The sequence below is a fragment of the Lathamus discolor genome, chromosome 16, assembly GCF_037157495.1.
Source record: "Lathamus discolor isolate bLatDis1 chromosome 16, bLatDis1.hap1, whole genome shotgun sequence".
Lineage (NCBI taxonomy): Eukaryota > Metazoa > Chordata > Aves > Psittaciformes > Psittacidae > Lathamus > Lathamus discolor.
The window spans coordinates 507,655-531,204 of NC_088899.1; the positions used below are offsets into that span (position 1 = coordinate 507,655).

General features: G+C 40.5%; 2 protein-coding genes and 1 long non-coding RNA gene across 3 annotated transcripts in view; 2 read left to right on the top strand and 1 right to left on the bottom strand.

Annotated features, from left to right (window-relative positions):
• The window catches only part of LOC136022662 (uncharacterized), a 53,949-nt gene that overhangs the window by 22,453 nt on the left and 7,946 nt on the right, over positions 1-23,550 (bottom strand). The gene's annotated exons all lie outside the window — the stretch shown is intronic.
• LOC136022654 (arylacetamide deacetylase-like 4) lies at positions 91-5,708 on the top strand. Its single transcript, XM_065696239.1, has 4 exons — positions 91-651; positions 2,975-3,191; positions 3,960-4,023; positions 4,864-5,708. Exons 1-4 carry the CDS (start codon positions 385-387, stop codon positions 5,639-5,641), a joined length of 1,326 nt encoding a protein of 441 aa, XP_065552311.1. The 5' UTR covers positions 91-384; the 3' UTR covers positions 5,642-5,708.
• Positions 13,673-21,510, top strand: LOC136022801 (arylacetamide deacetylase-like 4). The gene is made up of 4 exons (XM_065696572.1): positions 13,673-13,855; positions 14,216-14,432; positions 17,753-17,816; positions 20,736-21,510. The coding sequence occupies exons 1-4, from the start codon at positions 13,673-13,675 to the stop codon at positions 21,508-21,510; spliced, it is 1,239 nt and encodes a 412-aa protein (XP_065552644.1).

Below are 23,550 nucleotides of genomic sequence, written 5' to 3' on the forward strand. Positions count from 1 at the left end.
AACCTTGATTTCACTAGAAGTCTGCAGAACTAAGGAGTGGAGGCGGAATAAATCAAGAAACTAAGCAGCTCTGAAGATGATTGCTAAGAAATCCTGTTCCACAGGAACTCAGGGGAACTCAGGGATAATACAGACCTGAGTGCATTCAAGAACTAGGGAGAGACGCAACAAATTCTTGTCTTCTCATAAAACTGACACTACAAATGATACACAAAGCACTGGTTCTATAGTGATGGGCACAGACCCAAAACATGTTCACTGCAAATCTGAAAAACTTCTTATGCAAGCTTCTGCCAGGACTAATTGTTACTGTCTAATTGTATGCTTTGATTGCCACATGTTTTCATCTTCCTATCGGCATTTTTAAAAGCTGGATGATGGGATATGAAGAGAATTGCTAATCCCATGCCTTTAACCTTCGGAAATCCTTCAAAAGTCAGAGGGGAGAGGAAGCCACAGCTGGTTCTTCAGTTTGGCTCCTCACAGTACACTGAGATGGGATTGCTTCTAGTGATTTTTCTTGCTGTTTCAACTTTCTTCGTGGCAATGGCATTCTACTACGAACACCCCAAAGCAAAAATCCCTCATGGATTTAGTCAGCGCCGAAAGCTTTACATTTTTCATTACGCCGTGAACTTTGGGTTTGGCCTCGTAAGTAAAACTTGATTCAAGCTGGAGTTTTAAATTTCATTTATGATAAAATGTTAATGGATTAATGAGGGGGGTTCTTTTAGAACCAACGTTTAAATATATTGCAAATATGTGATTTGGTGATTGTGAGCACCACTGAAGATACCTTCAGCTCAGCTGGGTATAACAGACCCTGCTGCTTGCTATACAGCACCAAAAGCAACAATATGGAAAATAAAATCCTGCAAACTCTGTAATTCCCAGTTTTTAAGTATGCTTTAGCTTTCTGATCTGGTTGCCCCAATGCTCAATGCAGTGCTGGAAGGCTTAAGCAGCTTACTGCACTGTGTATGTGGAACTTCTGCTCCATGTAACACAGTGCTTATTTAGAGAATGAGCAACTAAATGATGTCTGTGATCTCAGTTCTCTTCTACAACTGTATCACTCTACTCCTGAGCCATCTGAAAGACATTGTCTTTTGCCTCTCAATATGTCTACATGACTCTCTTGAGACAGTACACATATGAAAGCTGTCTTTCTGTGTCATTACTTTTGGCACATTTTTGATCCTCCCTTGTTTTTCACCTTCTTTCTTTTCAAAACTAAAATGAGATTTCTGCTTGTCTTACTGTTTCACCAATTATCCTTTCCTGGATTAAGGGTTGCCACTATCATTTTAAAAACACTTCTTCTGTGAAACCTAAATCAAGCTTCTTTTCTTTTGGTTGTTTAAACTGAAAAAAACCCCTTCAGTTGCTTTGGCTTGTTCATTATGTTTCACCTCAGCTCCACCCTCCAGCACTGTTTCTTCCCTCCCTTTCCGTGCTACACTGCTTGTTGAACTTTGTTTGAAGCAAGCGGGTAGACTCCTAAGAATGTGACTCATGGTGCCCCTTAAGAGGTGCCCCACCGAGGCCTCAACATTGCCACTACACTAAAGCACTGCAACAAAACAGGGTAGTAACGGAAGTCAAATTACATTTTCTTACATCTACTGTACAAAGTGTACTTCCACATTTTCAAAACACTGTATGAAGACTATCCATTAGACAAAGTTTTATCTTTGTATAATTCATTTGTAAAAAGCTAAACCGCAGGATTTAAAAATTTACTGGTGATTAATGTAGTTTTAAACTGCTGATCTTATAACTCAGTACCCTTTCTGCTGGCCAGAGAGAGGCCAGTGCTGTAGCACATTGCCTCAAAGGAGCACAAAGATAAGAATATTTACAGAATAACAGAATCATTGAATCATAGAACAGTTTGGGTTGGAAGAGACCTTAAAGTTCATCTAATCCAATCCCCTGCAATGAGCAGGAACATCTTCAACTAGGCCTGGTTGCCTTGAACCGCATCCAGCCTGGCCTGGACTGTCTCTTACGTATGGTTCTACGAAAGTTTAAATGCAAGTAAAGTCTGAGTCATGAGGCAACTCTTAGTATTGCTGTTAGGCCAGTTACCTGTGCCTAAATAGCCAAACCCTTTCAAGGGATGACAACCCCTGATGTCAAAACTGCAGGGAACATTAAAGTTTACCATCATATCCAGTCTTCAGATGGGACAAAAGATGCATGTGAAGTCACTGGAGACAAACCAGTTTGAAGTACTTGTGCTCCAGAACAGATTTTATGAAGAAATGACTGCATTCACCTGTAAGGATCTGTTTCAATAAAACCAGCTGCATCTTAAGTTTAATAGAACTTCTTCACTGAAAAATCTATTAACTCATCCTTTATTTTTTTCATTAAATTTCAGCCTATAAGAAGCTACACAATAGCCAGGGGACTTATGACTGATCCTGTCTGGGAAATAGGCTGATTAAATTATGCTGCCTACTGTGTTAATAGTTCTGTAAGCTGCCTGTACCCAGCATTTAAAGAATTAAATCATTTGCAAACCACCATGCTCTCATCTAACACTTCTAACATAACCTAGAAATTACCGCCAAAGCTGTTCTGCCACATAGCACTGCTAACAGTTTTGCTAGAGACCTGAGATGGGATTAATGAGCCAAATTACTGTACTTCTGTGGAGGCAACTCTCAGGCAAGCTATCCCACAGGCTCAAAGGCCTTGCTTTTGGAGGAGCATGGACACAAGGCAGCTCCAGAATATAAAATAATCCATTCCTCTCCAATCTACTGCTCTTTGAACTTCAAATGTTGTTAGGTATTACATTACAATTGAGATCTATCCAAATCGTCTCCGTAACTGGCCACTTCATTGTAAGAACCATCAGGAGACAAAGTCTGAACTAACCATGGAATTGTAAATGTTTCACAATCAGTCTCCAGGTAAGAAGGAAATGTGCACTGAATTGTGGTTTCTTTCCCTTTATTAACAGGCAAAATTTTTGGAAAAAGTAGGTATCACCTCAGAGGTGGATTTCCTCAGGGCTGTCATGGATGGAATACCGCCATTAAGAGATAAACAACTTTTTATCAGGGACTTAAGGTTTGAAAAGGTTGAAGTAAGAATTTACCAGCCAAAATCATCAACTATTGGCCAAAGAAGAGGAATCCTATATTTTCACGGAGGAGTTGGACTGTTTGGAAGTATTAGTAAGTAATATAAATATGAGCTTTAACTACAAATAGATGTAGTTTCTGATCTGATACAGTGTTTCTTAGATGACAAGAAGAGTTAGTAGGTAAAGCATTACATATAATAAAATTAATTTCAGGGCAGCAGAGTAATTTTATTTTCATGCAATAGGTATGTAAATTAAGAGTTAAATTGTCTTTATGCAGGTAGTGTACCTAAAACATTTTTTCTCTGGTCATTCATACCTGTTTTCTTCCTTCTCCTTCCTGCACAAAGTTGAAAATCTCATTAGAATTTTATTTTTTATTTTAAAGAACCCAATTTGTGTTGACATGTGTGTGCAAGCTTGTGTGTATGTGTGTATACTGCAGTTTGTCTTAACGGCAAAACAAGGAAAATTACATTTTGGCATTTGAAATGGAAAGGCATAAGGGATCAGACGGTGGCTCACACACAAGAAAAATCCTTGTGTTGGATTTAGCAGGGGGTTTGGTTTTGGTTGGGGCTTTTAAACAACTTACCACTTTCCATAGTACTTTAGAAGTGGCAGCATTCATTCTATTCCTTAACTTCTCAAAGAGGAGAATGAAGCAATGCATTGATGTAAATTCAGGTTTCTTAGTGTCAAGAAGATCCTACAGATGTAATATTGTAAACCATGTCCAGATCAGACCATGCCACAATAAGAGAATCACAATAAGAATAGAGATAAGAATTTCAGAATACTTGCATTCTACTCATTTTTAAAGCAACCTACAATTCCACTGAAATCCTTTGTTTTACAGGGGCCTATGAAAGAACATGCCGCTATTTTGCCCGACAAAGCAATTCGGTGGTGGTGTCTGTTGGGTAAGTGCAGTCAATCCAGACATACAATGTGACAGCCATTCACGCCTCCTTCGAGGCTTGTAAGTCTGTAATGCACAGTTAGAGCAAACTGCAGCTGAAAGCCAACACTGTGTTCCAAGTGTCACTGCTTTTGCTAAAAGCACAGTTGCTCAGAGTACTAAATACTCATCTTAGTAGGCGTTCTGAAGAAATGGTGGGGTATATCCACATGGATATCCACATTTAACCTGCAGTCAACCTGAGATGAACGTTCAAAGTCTTTTTCTGATGAGCTATACTGCATTTTTAAAAGAACTGACTTCTAAGCATTCAGGAAAAGAGTTGATGTTTTGGAAATGGATTAAATTCTAGCAATTACTATTTACATCCTAAAATACTTCAGGAATCATCAACTCTTATTGATTCTGTTTTTAAAGAATTCAGCTTATAGAAAACCACTGAAAACCTTTTGGATTTTCATTATCAATGTTCTGTTCTCGTATTTCCTAACAATTTGTTGGGAAATGTTCACTTGAATTCCTAAGTGGAATTGCTGATAACTGATTCATGCATACATCAGATCAGGTGCCTTGCCACCTAATCCTACAATAACTCAGCACATGCCTAGAGTCAGCTAAAACATAAGTGAAGATGTATTCTGTAAAGATAGAATAGTGGACTAACCTCCCAAACATTAACAATAGTAGTAAATCATCCATTAAACCCAGTAATTATCATCAATTCCATTGCTGGAATTACTATCTCAGAGTACTTCCTGTCTTCAGAAATATGTGAATGAAGAGATGACTAAGGGACATTCACTAGATATGACCATGTTTGAACACTCTCACCCCTGTTTAGGTATCGCTTAGCTCCCGAGCATCCATATCCAACACAGTTTGAGGATTGCCTTGCTGCCACCATCCACTTCATGAGGACTGCACAAGACTATGGAGTAGACCCTTCTCGCATTATTATCTGTGGAGATAGTAGTGGAGGTACAATCACTGCTGCTGTGGCCCAAGCACTGGTGAACAGACAAGATCTCCCAAAGCTGAGAGCGCAAATCCTAATATATCCCTTTCTCCAGGGTTTGGACTTTGATTTGCCTTCTTATCAGCAGAATGAGGGGGTGCCCATTTTGTTAAAGGAACGAACCCTTTCTCTTGGTTTGAAGTATCTTAATATAGAATTGTCTGCCACAAAACCAGCATTTAAAGGCAATCATGTTCCAGAAGATTTGCTACTGAAGTATCGGAAATGGGTGAGTTCTGACATCATCCCTCCTGAGTTTAAAAGAAGAGGCTACACACCGAGTACAACATATTCATTCTCAGATGAAATCTATGCACTGGTCAAACCTATTTTTGACACTGTTTTTTCACCACTGCTAGCTGAAGACAGTGTTATTGCTCAGCTTCCTGAGGCTTTCATTTTGACCTGTGAATATGATGTGCTTAGAGACGATGGACTGCTCTACAAGAAACGATTAGAGGATCATGGTATAAAAGTGACCTGGTGCCATTTGCAAGAGGGATTCCATGGCACAGTATTATTAGCTCTTTGTGGTGCGCTTTTGGCATTCCAATCTGGAAATAAAGGCCTGGAAAATATAGTACATTTTCTAAGATTGATGTAAAATCCATTTCTTGCTTTCCTTTCCTGGTTCAAAAGAATGAATCTTTTATTGCTTGCAAAGACTTTTAAAAAACATCCTCAATTTTCCTTTTCTTAAATCATCACAATGAATTTCTGCATTGCATCTGTCCTCTTTTTACCCAATAAATTGATTTGTTGATGGCTTTTGCTTCATTTTCTCTTATGAGAAACAAAATCAGATGAACTTACCTTTCATTCCTCTACCACTTCTTCAGAGTTTTCTCCTGTACCTGTAAAAGGTCTGCCCCCATGGCAAGTGTTTTGCAATGCAGTTTGCCTCAACAAAGTTCTGGTAATATTAAAGCATGAACTGTGATTTGAGGAGAACTTGGGGCAGGTAACAGGGCATGAGTCTACAGGTTAAGTGTGTAATGAGCATGGTCAATGATTTGAAAGAAATCAAAAGAGGTCAGGAAAAAGGAACTGGCCTGAAACTACAGATGTGATGAAAAGTATTGTTTAAGGAACACAACATCCATTAGAAGAATCATGCATACATATATAGATGGGAATGCACAGTAATATTAGTTTATAAAGAGTTTGTATTAACTGGAGGCCTGCACTCTCTGAAGCAGGAAGCACTTTCTTATAAAGTGCTGTCGTGATTTAAGCTCAGCCAGTAGCTCAGAACCACTCAGCCACTTGCTCAGTCCCCCGCTTTTTCCTCCCCTGTTCCTGGAGGGTTGGGGAGGAGAACTGAAAAAATGTAACTCTCATGAGTTAAGAGCAGCCCAGTAGCTAAGGTATAACACAAAACCACTACTGCTACCACCAATAATAATAATGATAAGGGAAATAACAATGGAAGAGAATATAAAACTAGAAAGGGAAAAGGAAAAGAAAACAATAAACAAGTGATGTACAATACAATTGCTCAGCACCTGCTGACCAATACTCAGCCTGATCTGACCAGCGATCTGGGCCTCCCACGTAACTCCCCTCAGTTTCTATAGTTTACCAGTGCTGCTCTCATACTGAAGTTAAAAACACAGCACTGCGCCAGCTACTAAGAAGGAGAAAAAGAACTGTTACAGCTAAATTCAGGACAAGTGCCATAGCAGAGAAAGGAGAATGAAGGAGAAAGAACCCCCCACAAACAAACAACACACAAAAAAGCAAAGTTCACATTGATCTTAAACTTTTTACAAGATGAGAGAAATGATTAAGTAAAACAATACAAATGGAAATGAAAGCAAGTTTTGCCAAGAAATACCAGTAACTGTTTTGATGACACATTTCTCCTGAGGTGAATGTCTGACAGTGTAACTGTTTCCTCTGTTTTACTGTAATCTTTTAACCTGCAATACAATGATTGATGTCATTAGACACTAATGCCTTAAATTCTTCAGTGAGTTATACTTGGAGGCAAGATGCATTTCCATGCAGAAATGGGAGCAGGGCAAGGAAGCAATCTTACAGTAAAAACTTCTAACTATCTTTGCTTAAATTAATACCTGGAACACTAGGAATTAGTTTTGTTCTTGTCAAAGAAATTTCTAGCTCTGGCATTTAGAAATAAGAATATTTTTACTGATATTATTGTATGCGTTTTCTGCCTACCACTGGCTTATTTAAGCTATAATCAAAATCAAAGCATGCTGCAGACAACCATGTAAGGTAAGTGTTCAGACAGAAGAAGGCACCCTACAAACAAAGGAAGGATGCTCTGCAATGCTTGGCATGGCTGTGTTAGTTACATTCAGTGTATAAGAAAATAAACCCTGCCAGAACAGTATCAGTGACATTTAGTTACACTTATTCAGTATAGAAAGGAAAAAGAAGTTTTACAGGGCTTTTCCATGTGGCTTTTCTGTATGAATACAATCTGAATAAGCAAAAAGCCCCCCAAAAGTCTTCTACAGTATTTTCCTCATTTCTAGGCAAACATACCAGTCAACATTGATTTTTGAATGCTACCTGATTTTCATATGGGCAACCTATGCCATGAATGCCGAAATTTACTCACTCCATTGACATCACGGGCAGTTTGTCCATAAAGTGATACAACATTACATTATTAACACTAAAATACATATGTAGTCAGACTGAGAGGAAGGCTTAAAACTGATAAATCTCTCACGGGTATTAAACCCCCCAAAAAGACATGCTGAAGATACTACAGATCTTTCTCTTCTAAACATTACCAAGGAGTCTTTGCCTATGAAGAACTTAGGAAAATACACTCTTAACAAGTATGCTTCCTTAAATGGGGCAGTGTCCTGGGTTCAGCAGTAGTGGTCATTTTTCTCCTACTTAGTAGCTGGTGCAGTGATGTGTTTTTGACTTTTGGCCTGGGAACAAAGCTGATAACACCGATGGTTTTAGTTGTTGTTAAGTAATGATTACTGTGATTAAGGACTTTCTGAGTCTCATGCTCTGCCAGGGAGGAAGGGAAGCCAGGAGGAAGCAGAGACAGGACACCTGACCCGAACTAACCAAAGAGGTATTCCATACCACAGCACGTCATGCCCAGTATATAAACTGGGGGCAGTTACCTGGAAGGGCTAGATCACTGCTCGGGTTGGGCTAGGTATTGGTTGGCACGTGGTGAGCGATTGTATTCTCTCCCCTTGTTATTTCCCTTATCATTATTATTATTGGTGGTAGCAGCAGTGGTTTGTGTTATACTGTAGTTACTGGGCTGCTCTTACCTCAACCCATAGGAGTTACATACTTTCGATTCTCCTCCCCATCCCTCTGGGAGCAGGGGGAGGGAGAAGGGGGGGAGTGACCAAGTGGCTGCATGCTTCTGAGTTACCGGCTGGGCTTAAACCACAACAGACAGTTACTTCCCATCTTGACAGAAACAGCTGCTTCTTTCCAAAAGGGAAGGTGAGTATGCCTGAGGCAATAATTTACTCTAGAGTTTGCATCCTGAGTAAAGAGACAGACCATCCTAGACCATCCAGGCAGTAACAGGGTGTGGACAAAGCTGGTTAATAAAAGCTGGTAGTATTATTAACTCCAAATAATGTGAACATGAGCCATTTCTTTAGCTGGTCTCTATGCTTTGGCACAAAGGCAGTGTGACACAAATAACAGGATTCAGGAGCAGATCAGAACGCTGTCAAGACCCAAACCCTAGTGAAATGCTGGAAAGTTCGGTACACCTGGGAGGTCTTAACACTATTTGAGCAGCTACGTGTTACAGAAGATGTTAAATTAAGGGAAAGCAAATTGCTGTGCACCACCCCTGTCACCAGATGTCAGTGCACAGTTGAGATTTTAATGCCAGCAGAATAAACTGGCAAACTTCTCTTTGTTAAGGGCACAGAATCTGAATGCCCAAAATACACTACAGCAGGTTGATCTCTGGTTTAGACCAGTAAGTATTTTTATATACTAAATATTTTTACTGAACCTGTTGTTATGCCTTCATAGACTAAAGCTGTATGTTTAATAATAGAACACACAATAATTTTAATGTTAGATTACCTGTTCTACACCAATCATGTTACAATTGTCTATCACAGAAGTCTACAACTTCAGTTATCTTCTGCTTTGCTATCTTTACACCACTTCTTTGTACCACTCTAGTTAAAAGTCAGTATACAACAGCAAGTTGCATATTTTTATTTTTAAAAATAAGCAGGCAATCAGAAAACATTCCAAATTTAGTAACTATATTATTTATAAATAATATTATTTATTTAAAAGCATTTAACATTATTCTCTGCCTATGATGTCCATTCTCTATACCACTCCTGAAATAAACAGACATAATCCTGCAAATTATGGCTGCTTTTAATCCTGTCAATCTTCTTTCTCTGACTGCCAATTTCCTCAGTGATTCACTGTGTTTGCTGACACCCTCATGATCATGAAGAAACTGCTAACCTATATATTTGGTGTAATGAGTCTCAGACAAATCTGGCCACAGCAAATGAAGGTCAGTTGCAGTTTTTATGTTCATATTCAAACTACTTATCACTTAATAAGGATACACTTTGGTGTGGTGACCTGTCATGAAATCCCAGGTGGATGTTCCAGAGCAGCTTATCTGGAGTCCATTTGTGTGGAGCAGAGTTTACCCATTCTTAGGAACAGAACTGCACAGCTACCAAGACACATCCAGATGTTTAACCTAAGAGTCATTTGGAAGACATACACTTCAAAAAATAACTTAGAAAGGAAAGGTTAAAATAACGATTCATGGCAGACTAAATGGAAGACAGCTTTTAGTCATGAGTAAGAGCAAAATGCATAGGGAGTAGCTACTAATTTGGGTGGGGAGATGGAGATAACTAATAGGGAGGAAACCGAAAAGTAGGTAGGAGGCAGGCTAAATGGAGAAGGAAATAGATCAAGCAAATACCTAGCACCTTTAAAAACTAGTATTTTAGAGCACATACTAAGCTGTTACTGTCACTGTAAAGGGCATACCAAATCCGTTTCACAGATCAGGAGACCAAAGCTTACAGGTATGAAGAGGTCTGAGATGGTTTCAGTCATTTGTTTACATTAATACACGAAAGGAAACGTGAACTGGAGGACAGTGACTTTCTTACATGCTCCACTTGGTAAAACCAAGTTAGTTAAGTTGCACTATGGAGTCTAATTGTGCTACTAAATTACCTAGTAGCACATGACATTCAGGTAAGTCATTAGCTCCAACTGCCCTGACACTTCTGCCTTGATTAATGTTTGGTTTGAAACCTGCCCACTTCTGCTGATAAACAGTTTATGTGACCTTGATGAGTTTTACATTCTCAGCGTGCAAAGAGGTCTGATGCCACAGCTACATAAGCTTTTAAGACACGACAGGCTAAGCCTGGGAAAAAACAGCAAATATTTCTTTGAATATGTACTGTTATAATACTTTGCCTTCCCATCATTACTATAACCATTACAAATAGGCTGAAAAATTAAGAATGGATTTTAGAGGTGACTAACATCTTGCATAAAGAGAGGCTCGCTGATGAGAAAATGGGAAGAATTGACTCAATTATTCTCATTCTGGACTCACCAACTCATACATTAAATAAATCAGTTTCCAGCAACACTAAATTCAATGAATAAAGTATCAGTTTCGTGAGCTATCAGCTGCCTGTTTCATAAGAATAAAGAACCATATGTATATCCATAGGGCACCTTACAATGCCAAATGCCAAGCCGTGTTCATTTTCTCCAGTTTAGTGCAATCTCTTCAACCTTTCTCAGCTAATGCAAGGCTGTTCTTATCTATGGACAGGCAAAGACTGTGTGGAAGCTGGGGTTTTGCAATGAGCTTGCTGAAAGAATAGAACGGATGCAGCAAAACACATCAGAAAAAAACCCTACAGTTTAAAGAACTGCTACTAGTAGCTTTGTATCTGGGATTGATATCTATCTACTGCCGGAAAGAGAAGCCTTTCTGTTCACAAAGAAATGAGGTACTCACCTTATGGAACAGACTGAAGGGAGACAAGGTACTTTTTTCTGACAACTTAACATGTTAAAACCAATTAAAAAAGCCCACCAAAAGCCCCACTGACCGTTAGAAATGTGCCAGTCTGACAGTGATCATAGATATCTCTACCCCTCTATCAGCAGGAACAGCCTGACCAGGCTGGGAAGATTTGAAGCATCTCATAATAAGCATCAGTACAAAAGTGACATGCAGACACAGGAGTATAGGAGTCGCAGGAGCATTTTGGAACATAAGGCACTGAGGATCATAAAACAGTTGTGCATATGAGCATTCCAGAAGGACTGAGCAGCAATAAGACCACAAGATTTGCTTGATTATGGAAAAACATGGAAACTGGACAGTGAAGAAGGAATGAGGAGCTGATTTAGAAGACAGAATATGCTCTGATTAGGCATACTCAGAGTATGGTCTAAGAGTAGAATATCAGGATATTAAGAGATTAAAACTAAAACATGAAGAAATTATTCTGAAACATTACTTAACCAACATTGCTTTAACAACCAGAAGGTCTATAATGCACAACAGAAAGATTTTTGTTCAAACTGGCACAACTGTACAACAGATACTTCCTGAAGGCAACTGCAGAAGCATGACATCAAAAAGCAAATAAAAAAACCCCACAAACAGTCCCCTTCTCAATCTATTTTTAAAATAAAAAAGGCACTCAAGAACTACTCCTTACACTCTATCAGATCCATCACAGTTTCAAAACAGAGGTGGCAAGGTGGCATCTCTCAGGTGTTTTGGTTTTGATTAATGGTGTTTAATTATTGACTCACTGAATACTCTGAAGAAAAGATTGCCAGTACAGTGTCAGCAACAGCTTACCCAGCTCCAGCAGATACACATGTCCTCCATGGCATGAGGCTTTCATAATCTGAACTGCTCTATTCCAAACATCAGGTATTTCATTAAATTGTTGTTGGTTGTTCTTAAGAGTGCCATTTACTGCCACTGCAATAAGAAGTGCCTCTGTGAGATTACTATTCTTGATCACAGATTCTTTTAGAAGCATGGAGTTTTCCTTCTCCGAGGATTCAAATATAAAAGATCATTTTCAATGCTGAAATACAATATTCAGAGCTGCTCCGTGTGGCAATTAATTTCAGGATATTTTGATTGATGGCACAGACATCAGAAATAAGCTTTTAGTAAGAACTGTGTTGTTCTGCTGTTTGGAAACCCAAATACTCAATCAAAACCCCATGGGCTATGTTCTATCATCACACAACACAGAGATTATTTACAGAACTCCTAACTAAAAACATCATCAGATGACCCTGCTGTGTCACAGGAAGAGCCCTATGGTTAGATGCTTATAAACTGAGGCCAGAATGAGCACTGACCAGGCATATCAGGGTTTGGCTTCAACACTCTGCAGTCTGATGTTTGTAACACACAGGATCACTTTGTGCTCCACGGAGGGGGAAAGGCAGCCCCAGATCAGCCAACCTCAGCAAAGAAAAAGCCCTTACTGTGAACAACTGATGATTTGCCCATTTCACAAACTTTGGTGTAAATTTACCTTGCTTTATCCCACACATTGTTATCTCTGCAAGCTAAAATTGTGCAAATCAGCTGTCAGGATTGCTTTGTTTTAAATACTTGAGAATGAAGCTAAGGACTAAATCAGTTTTCAGACTGGATTTCCACTTTAAAAGACAGGTCAGGAAAAGTCTTGGGAGCTGTAACTTTAAAATTGTGTGGAAAATGAAATTCCAGTGAGAAGAACATAAGCCATAAAAATTATTTCACCACAAACTGCCATGAACTTCAATCAGCCCTCACTAATACACATGTATTCATCATGCCTCTACATTGAGCTACAAAGAATTACAATCAATATCAAATTCTGAGAGTTTAATAGGTGAGAAGCTTTTACCAGAAACAGTCTCCAAACACCACTCTGATCTGAAGAGACCTTACTGTACATTAATACACACATTCATGCTTTAATTTTGGTTTAAATGAGTACCTATGCTCAGTGTATAACCTGTGATGTATGTGCTACATTATGTTAGCTGCACAAGATGTTTTATGCACAGATATCGCTCTTCACACTGAAGTAGGAGTATGAGTAAAATCAGTGATAGACAGTGCATGTCTTAATGTACAGTATAAAACAAAGTTTATTTAAAAAATATGATTTTTAATGAATATTTTTCTTCCCAGAAAAGTACACACCTTGGTGACAAATGCAAGCAGCCCCACATCACTACAGTTCAACACTACAACAGGAATGTCCATCCATAATGAACCCACAACAAAACAAACATAGACCATCTTCAAGTAAGGACTCCCCTGAATAATCATTTCTCACTGTTAGCTCACGGTACGAGTCAATTCCATATACTCAGAACTCCACCTTTTGTAAAGGGTATACTGTCCCCTTGCCCTTTTTTTAAGTATAACGACTTGTTGCCAGTAATATCATTAGCAAAAGAAGGGTGGAGAAAAATAGGATGTTGCAACATTAATAAACTTTTCATTTCTGCTTATGAAGTGAGTGCTTAGTCTCCTGTGAAGACACGTCAGAACCACTTGAAAACAAGGCTTAAGGCAGCACAAGGTTTTCCTAGCATCCACATCTACTGAAGTGAAATGGCATCTGTTTATGTGACTTTAGCAACAATAGGGATGGTTTTCATCTCTCCTGTTATAGTGCCAGCATTGTTTTTCTGGGGGGTATTTTATGATCTTTTCAGCTCAGAACTGCCACTCGGAATTGACCAACCTCTAAAGCTGCGGTTTTATCATTCAGTGATGATTACAACCATGGTCTTGGTAAGTGAACTTTCCTAAAACTGAGGATTTTGCTTTTACTTTGATAGGATAGTTTGGAGCTGGAAGATAATGGCTTAAGAGAGAAAAGAAGAAGCAATTCATCCCCTGAAACCTGTAAGCATAGTTGTATGAACCACATTATATTATCTCGTAAAACTGATATGACTAAAAAGCTTACTTAGATTTTCAGTGCATCTATCAAACTGCAGCCACTTCACATTGGAAAACCATTTCACATGAAAATTAAACCCCCCCAACTATATGTATACTGTACCTAGTGAACTGCATGTACATATAATGATCCTGTCTACCAGAAGTAGGCCAATGTTGCTCTTCTTCTGAGTTCTTTCTTTTCAACAGGGAAAGATTTTGCAGAAGCTGGGAATCTGCAGTGACTTAAGCTTAATGCGAATCGTGCTCGATGGAATACCACCACAGAGAGATTCAACACTTCTTATCAAAGACCTCAAAGTAGATGAGGTACCATTGAGGATTTACCAGCCCAAATGGCCACCTACTGGCAAAAGAAGAGGAATACTGTATTTTCATGGAGGCGCTGGCACATTTGGAAGCATTAGTAAGAAAAGAGCAAGTTTTATTTTTAAAATCAAATCCAAACCTTTACATTTTTACCTTCAGACATTGTCAATATCTCACCTGCTCTTCCTACTGACAACAGCCTTTGCAATCTCACTACTAACTGCCTCGCAGAATTAATAGCCTAGTGCATAGTTAAGGGGACTCACATTTCTACTTCCTTTGGGCTACAGGCTAAGTTGATGAAAGCAGATCTGAGGCTTCTAAATTCCGGAACTGTGTTCCAGAACCCCCTGGGTCAGCTGTCAGCTAACAGCAGAGGAACTCTACTGCTCCTCCTGCTGACTCTGAGAAAGATTCAGTTTGCTGGCACAGAGAAAGAGAGACCATTGAAATAAAACTCATAGGTCACTGAGTGGGAAGCTGAGCTTACAGGATGTTCTTGTAACTTAACTAATGACTAGCTGAAAGATACAGCAGCAGTCCTGGAGTAAGGGTTTCAATCAGGTCTCTTTCCCGCTCCTCTGTTCTCCAACTTTGCCAGAAACGCAACTTACAATCCTTTTAGGCTGATATACAAATGAACTTAGATTTAGTTTCAGGAATTATTACATCATGAAAATGGCAATACTGTTGCTAAAAAATACATTCTGGTTTAATTCTCTGGAGCAATGCTTTGGTTACTTCCCAAGGACAAACTTTGAGGTTTCAATCTCAACTGGACTAAAGCATTTTCTCTAAGTCTGGATAGCGCCTCAAAGTGTGGAATTCAAATACACTTCTGTGCTCAGCACTCATCTTTTGTACAGAAACACTATGAAACTGTTTCTCAACTTGCAGTCTGTGCATCAAAGGAAAGTCTTAAAAGGTATAACATTGTCCAAGAAAGAATTTAAAGAATACGTTAAAAAATAATGTGTAAATATATTCCCATTCAGCAAACAAGGAATCAAAATCAAGGAAAATATAAATAATAAATAAGCATCAAAAATAGAACCAATCTGGGGAAGACCGATCCTTGTGGTAACACTGCACAGAATACTTTAGTTCTTTTTCAGACAGGAAGACAACTTTGTGTCAGTTGCTACTCTCAGCCTCCTCCTATCTATTCTGGATATCCTCTGAGCAGCCAAGTCAGGGAAGTTTGTGGGGTTTGAATCCTTTACTGTTCCACACGGTAAGTCTCCACTACACTCCAGCAGGCTCCAGTTATCTGCAAATGAGTTTGAGAGTCTACCAAGTGTTGCTTAACATCATGCAGAAATAATAACGTAAATTCCAGAAACTGAGGTTCCATTCTGCACTGTGCAGAAATAAGCTACCCTTGTTTTACTGCAGAGCATGTTAGTCTGGGTGGAGTGTTAGGCTGGCACTACCTGTGACACTTCGTTCTAGAGCTGCTTTGGGTGGCAGTGAGGACTCAAGATAAGCCACTGTGATCTAAGTGAAAGGTGAATTCCTTTCAGTGGCAGAAAAAACCTCACACCATAGTTGTAGTTGCCACAGTGTGGTGGCATAATTGTTGTTGTTGTTCACATGCCATTAAGATAATACCCACACTGATACACTGTAGAATGTGACCTTTCACCTGAATTCACAGTGGTACTTGGCGACAGGAGAGCAACTAACATCCGGTCTTCTTCTCTGAGAGGGTGCTGAGCTGCTGGCAAAGGGTGCCCAAAGAAGCTCTGGTTGCCCCATCCCTGGCAGTGTTCCAAGGCCAGGTTGGACACAGGGGCTTGGAGCAAGCTGCTCCAGTGGAAGGGGTCCCTGCCTGTGGCAGGGGGTTGGGACTGGATGAGCTTTAAGGTCCCTTCAGCCCAAATCAGTATGGAATTCTATGATTCCATGTCAAGCTTTTTAAAGGACTTGTGGAATCTATATCCTAGTAAGCCTGAAGTCTGCAAATAGCAAATTAGCAAAAGCTACAATGAAGAACAAAATCAGTGGACAGGTAAATATGACTTACTCCTTAAAATCCATACAAATGGAAGTCATGCTTCACAAATCAATTTAAGCTTTTTTAAATGAGTCAGCAAATACAGCAATAAAGGAGACTGAGTTGATAAAACCTACTTTGATTTCTGAAAGAGCCTCTTAAAGAGGCTATACATCCATGACACAAGAGGGAAGGTCTGTCCTTTAGATAAAACTGATTAAGAGAGAGAAAAAAGATGAGTTCTGGGATATTCCTGGGAGATTCCCATAAGGAGATCTGTGCTGGGGTCAATGCTAATCAGTTTAGTCAGAAAAAGAAAAGATGCTGAAAGCTGATACAAAGTCCTCTGGGCTAGTAAATGGATGGCTGAAAACCTGCAGAGTGTCTTTATGATAGCGAAGGATTAGACAATAAAATGACAGGTGAAATGGTATGTAGAGAAGTCAGACATGACCACAGCATCCTACCTTTATAAATAAACCAATGGGCTCTAAGCAGACTTCTCCCTTGCAGGAAGATGATCTTGGGATTATGGTAGAAAATTGCCTGAAAATGTTGAATTAGTGCCCAGCAGCAGTCAGAAAGCAAATAAAATGCAAGGAATTATTATTAGGAAAGGACAAAACTGGGAACTTCTCTATACCACTGTAATAAATCCATTGTGCATGTAAATACAGAATATTGCTCATAGTTCTGGTTCCCACATCTCAAATAAGATACAGCAGTATCAAAAGAGAAAAGTGCTGCTGTACAGGGAACGAGTAGACTATGATCCTTCAGGCTCAGACAGATAAAGACAGATGCACTAAATGTCTACAAACCACAAGACAGAAGAGAAGTTAAACAGGGAATAATTATCACCATTTTGTACAGCACGGAAGTGAACGTCATCAAATGGAAGCAGTGAAATCCAGGCACAAAGTGAGCAAATAGAAACAGTTTTTTACACCTTTGTAAGCAAGCTATGGAATTCTTCACTGCACAAAGTTGTTAATGTTAAAATCATGGCTTCAGGAAGTGGTTTGAGTAATTCAGGGAAGAAACATTAACTAAGGTCATTTAATATGAAGACACAGTGTCTGTCTCAGAGGAGTGCCCTGAGCCTCAGCTTCTTGTATGCTTCTTATTACTTATAGATGCTTGCCCTCAGGTTATGCTTCTCCTTAGAGAACAACATCTGAGATGTGATACCATCCTAGACAGACATCTGTCCTAGTACGACCATTCTTACGTGCTTATATTCTGCCCTAACAGCCACCAATCAATAACCAGAAAATACATTAACAGGTAAAGACCACAGCAAAAGTTACTCATGGGTCTCACGTTGCAGTGCCTTCCACAAAGCTTATGTTCAAGGGTCTAAATTTCCATTTCAAAAGGATATTTGATTTTTAACATATCTTTTCTGATTTTCTCTTTAGGAGCCTGTGAAAGAATATGCTGCTATATGGCCAAAAAATGCAACTCAGTGGTTGTGTCTGTGGGGTAAGTGCTACTTTTACATCAAAGTATTTATGGTAACACAGTGTACAGCTGAAACCTATCTGAAACCTATGCTGAAAACATTTACTACTGTAAAATGTACTCCCTAATTCTTCACTTTAGCCTTTCATTCCATTGAGAAATGTAGGCTGGAGAGTATGGAACTCTGTCTGGGGGCAGGTGAGCAGTTTACAGAGAGTTTGTGGGTCAGGGTTAAAGGGAAAACAGCCATGGGAGACATTACTGTGGGAATCTGTTACAGGCCGCCTGATCAAGGAGAAGCTGTGGATGAAGCACTCTACAGACAGATAGGAAAAGCCTCACGCTCGCAGGCCCTTGTTCTCATGGGGGATTTCAACCACCCTGACATCTGTTGGAACGATGGCACTGCACGGCACAAGCAATCCAGGAGGTTCCTCCATTGTGTGGAAGACAACTTCCTTCTGCAAGTAACAGAGGAGCCAACAAGGGGAGGTGCCATGCTTGACCTTGTGCTCACCAACAGGGAAGGGCTTGTTGAGAATGTGGTACTCCAGGGCAGCCTTTGATGCAGCGATCACGAGATGGTCGAATTTGAGATCCCCAGGACAGTGAGAAGAGCGTGTAGCAAGCTCACTGCCTTGGACTTCGAGAGCAGACTTTGGCCTCTTCAGGAGCCTGCTTAGTAAGGTTCCGTGGGATATAGTCCTGGAGGGCAGGGGGGCCCAAGACTGTTGGTTGATATTCAAGGATCACCTGCTACAAGCTCAGGAGTGCTGCATCCCAACTAGAAGGAAGTGCAGCAGGAGGACCAGGAGACCTTGGATGGATAAGGAGCTGCTGAGGAAAATTCAAAGGAAAAAAGAAGCTTATAAAAAATGGAAGCAAGGACAGGCGGCCTGGGTAGAGTACAGGGATGTTGTCCGGGAAGCTAGGGACCAGGTTAGGAAGGCTAAGGCCCAGTTAGAATTAAACCTAGCCGGGGATGTTAAGGATAATAGGAAGGGATTCTACAGGTACGTAGCAAACAAAAAACAGATTAGGGACAAAACAGGCCCCCTGAGGAAGCTTTCGGGAGAACTAGCTACACAGGATTTGGAGAACGCTGAGGTTCTGAATGACTTCTTCACCTCGGTCTTCACTGGCAAAGGCTCTGACTGCACCACCCAAGTCTTAGAAGGCAGACACAGGGACTGTGAGAATGAAGACCTTGGGCCCACTGTGGGAGAGGATCTGGTTCGAGACCATCTTCAAAATCTGAACGCGCACAAGTCTGTGGGACCTGATGGAATCCATCCGTGGGTCCTGAAGGAGCTGGCGAATGAAGTTGCTAAGCCACTGGCCATCGTATTTGAAAAATCATGGCAGTCAGGTGAAGTTCCCGACGACTGGAAAAAGGGAAATGTAACCCCCATTTTCAAGAAGGGGAAAATGGAAGACCCAGGGAATTACAGTCTCACCTCTGTGCCTGGCAAAATCTTGGAGCACATTCTCCTGGAAGGCATGCTAAGGCACATGAATAATAACAAGGTGCTTGGTGACAGCCAGCATGGCTTCACTAAGGGGAAATCCTGCCTGACCAATTTGGTGGCCTTCTATGATGGGGCTACAGAATTGATGGACAAGGGTAAAGCAGTTGATGTCATCTACCTGGACTTGTGCAAAGCATTCGACACTGTCCCACACAACATCCTTCTCTCTAAATTGGAGAGATATCAATTTGATGGATGGACCACTCGGTGGATAAAGAACTGGCTGGATGGCCGCACACAAAGAGTTGTGGTCAATGGCTCGATGTCCGGCTGGAGACCAGTAACGAGTGGTGTCCCTCAGGGATCGGTGTTGGGACTGGTCTTGTTTAACATCTTCGTCGCTGACATGGACAGTGGGATTGAGTGCGCCCTCAGCAAGTTTGCCGATGACACCAAGCTGTGTGGTCCGGTTGATACGCTGGAGGGAAGGGATGCCATCCAGAGGGACCTTGACACGCTTGTGAGGTGGGCTGATGCCAACCTTATGAAGTTCAACCACGAGAAGTGCAAGTTCCTACACCTGGGTTGGAGCAATCCCAGGCACAGCTACAGACTGGGCAAAGAAGAGATTCAGAGTGGCCCTGCAGAGAAGGACTTGGGGGTGCTGGTCAATGAGAAAATGAACATGGGCCGGCAGTGTGCGCTCACAGCCCAGAAACCAACCGTATCCTGGGCTGCATAAAAAGGAGCGTGACCAACAGGTCGAAGGAGGTGATCCTGCCCCTCTACTCTGCTCTTGTGAGACCTCACCTGGAGCATTGTGTGCAGTTCTGGTGTCCTCAACATAAAAAGGACATGGAACTGCTGGAGCAAGTCCAGAGGAGGGACATGAGGATGATCAGAGGACTGGAGCACCTCCTGTATGAAGACAGGCTGAGGAAGTTGGGGCTGTTCAGCCTGGAGAAGAGAAGGCTGCGTGGAGACCTCATAGCAGCCTTCCAGTACCTGAAGGGGGCCTATAGGGATGCTGGGGAGGGTCTCTTCGTCAGGGACTGTAGTGACAGGACAAGGGGTAATGGGTTAAAACTTAAACAGGGGAAGTTTAAATTGGATCTAAGGAGGAAATTCTTTCCTGTTAGGGTGGTGAGGCACTGGAATCGGTTGCCCAGGGGGGTTGTGAGTGCTCCATCCCTGGCAGTGTTCAAGGCCAGGTTGGATGAAGCCTTGTGTGGGATGGTTTAGTGTGAGGTGTCCCTGTCCATGGCAGGGGGGTTGGAACTAGATGATCTTGAGGTCCTTTCCAACCCTAACTATTCTATGATTCTATGATTCTATGTGCTTATAGAACCAGTATTCTAAAATAGCTATAATACCATTAGTTTGTCTTTCCAGTCTACACTGGTTAAAATTAAAACTAAATTTTATTTTTATACTCACTTTGACAATAACCATGGTATCTTTGACATTCCAGTTATCGTTTGGCTCCTGAACACCCATACCCAGGGCAGTATTTCGATTGTCTCAATGCCACCTTGTATTTTATGAGGAATTTAGAAGAGTATCATGTGGATCCTGCTCTCATCATCCTTAGTGGTGACAGTTGTGGAGCCAATTTTGCTACAGTTATTTGCCAAATATTGCTGAATAAAAGAGATCTCCCAAAAGTACGTGCTCAGGTTTTACTTTATCCAGGACTGCAGGGCCTGGATTTTCACTTGCCTTCCTACCAGCAGAATGCTTCAGTGCCCCTGTTGTTTCGGAAGTTAGTTGTCTACTTCTGCTTTCGCTATCTTAATAAAGAACCATCAGTTTTGGAAGATGTTCTCCAAAACCGCCATGTTCCTGAGAGTATGAAACAGAAGTATAAGAAATGGGTAAGTGCTGACATTATTCCTGACAAATTCAAGATGAGAGACTATGTACCTCAGAAACCCACCTCATATAAACCTGAAGTCCATGAAGCAATCAAAGAAATTTTAGCAATAACATTTTCCCCACTCTTAGCTGAAGATGCCATTATTCGCCAGCTCCCGGAAAGCTACATCTTGACCTGTGAGTTTGATGTGCTCAGGGATGATGGGCTGTTATACAAGAAGCGCTTAGAGGACAATGGTGTTCAAGTAACCTGGTATCATTCTGAGAGTGGTTTCCATGGAATTTTGTCCTTTTTTGGATATGGGATTTTTTCCTTTCTAACTGGGAAAAAGATAATGGATAGTATGGTGAATTTTATAAACAGCTTATAGAAGTATTTTTCAGAACAAAGATGCAAATCTTACTTTATCCTTGGTGAATTTACACTTGGCAAAGAATGTAAATGCTTTTGATACCGGATTTTGACTGCATTTTCCACTTTCTAATTTCTGCTTCTGCAGTGGCTCTCAAACAAATGTAAACATTATTTAAAGCATCACCATTCCAGAAACCATGATTAGAAAACCCCACCATTAAGATCAAGATGCAGAAGTAGGCACCTGGCACATACTGTTTCACTTCAACTCTAGCAGTTGTAGTGTCTTTGCATGCCTGGCACACCTTCAAGACAAGCAGCAAGAACACCTCTTCCTGACAAATGCTGGAGACAACAACCAGGGTCTACTCTAGCCCTTGTGAATGACAGAAGATGTTCAGGGTATCAGATGGAGAGCCCAGTGATTCAGGTTCTGTGAAGTCTTATGTCTGGTAGTGAAATTGCAGCTATGCGTTTTAATTCCTAGGGTTAGTATGCACAGACTACACTGTTATTGAAAGTTTCTTTCTTCAGGAGAAGTGTAGTCAGAAGAAAGGCTTCCGTCTGAAGTGGAAGTCGTGAACTGGAACTAGTATGCAGTTGATTCTGTTGGAAATCTGAGAAATTATGTTTCATTTTGGAACTTGATTCTTGAACTGGAATCCCTAAACTGTAATGAGTGTGTGCATGTTTCAGAAGGGCAGAGGTGAGACTTGGTTTCCTTTCTGTATTCTTTTTCTCTTAAGATTATGCTCAAGAAGACCTTTTATGTTACCTGTTATGCTATGTTTGTTGAAAAAGCTCTGAAGATCACAGAAGTAAGACAGTAGAAAAGCACATTATATTCTCTTATCACTGTAATAGTGTGGCAATTGTGATGCTTTCAATAACAAAAAAAATAAAAGCTAGCATTTCAAGTACTCCTATTACAACAGCAAGTTACATCTGCTAAACACATACTGATAAACCTAAATGAACACCTTGTGGTGAGAGGAACAATGCAACACTGGCAGACAGAGACCACACTCTTGCTAATCCTACAATATTTGATTTTTTAGAAAGTTTTCTGAATCAAATGACATGGTACTTCCCCTATCACTTACAATTTAACATAAAAAAAGCCCCAACAACAAATTATAACATGGCTGCTTAATGAAGTGGCATATTTACTTTTCATTTCCCTGAGAATTTGCAATTTCAACAATGTTCTGACTTCCCAGTTGTTTAAGGAATTGCAGACTTAGATTCACAATTAGTATCTCAAGCATCATTCAAGCTACAGCATCTCTGCAGTAGCATGATCCCATTCTATGTTAGCAGAACCCATCTCTACCTTAGCACAACCCATCTCTACAGTCGCACACTCCCATTCTACATCAACACAATCCCATTCTACATCAGCACAAGCCACCTCTGTCTGCACAATCCCATTCTACATCAGCACAAGCCACCTCTATGTCTGCACAATCCCATTCTACATTTGCACAACCCATCTCTGCATTAGCACAATCCCATTCTACCTTAGCACAAGCCACCTCTACATTTTCACAATCCTATTGTACATTAGCACAAGCCACCTCTATGTTTTCACAATCCCATTCTACATCAGCACAAGCCACCTCTACATTTGCACAATCCCATTCTACGTTTGCACAATCACATTCTACATTTGCACAACTCACCTCTACATTTGCACAATCCCATTCTACAGCAAGAACGAGGTAAACCAGTTTGATTTGAAACTCTTTAATCGCTGATCACCTTAAGTTGTTTTATGCGCTACCTGCTGCACACTGAGAGTTACTGAGGTTATCTGGTATGAAGTAATCTGACCATGAATCTAAACTTAGCCTCCTGGAGGGTTTTTAACCACATTCTTCTTTTAGAAGAATACACAAATACTAAAAACCCTGAGACTGAGGTAATGACCTAATTTCACAAGTGTACCTTTTCAAAACCCCATTGGTGACAATCCATCTGTCCCTTTAGAGTGACAATCATCATCTGCAGGTTCCTGTCTCTGCATAACCCTAGAAAGCTTTATAGTATAACAAAC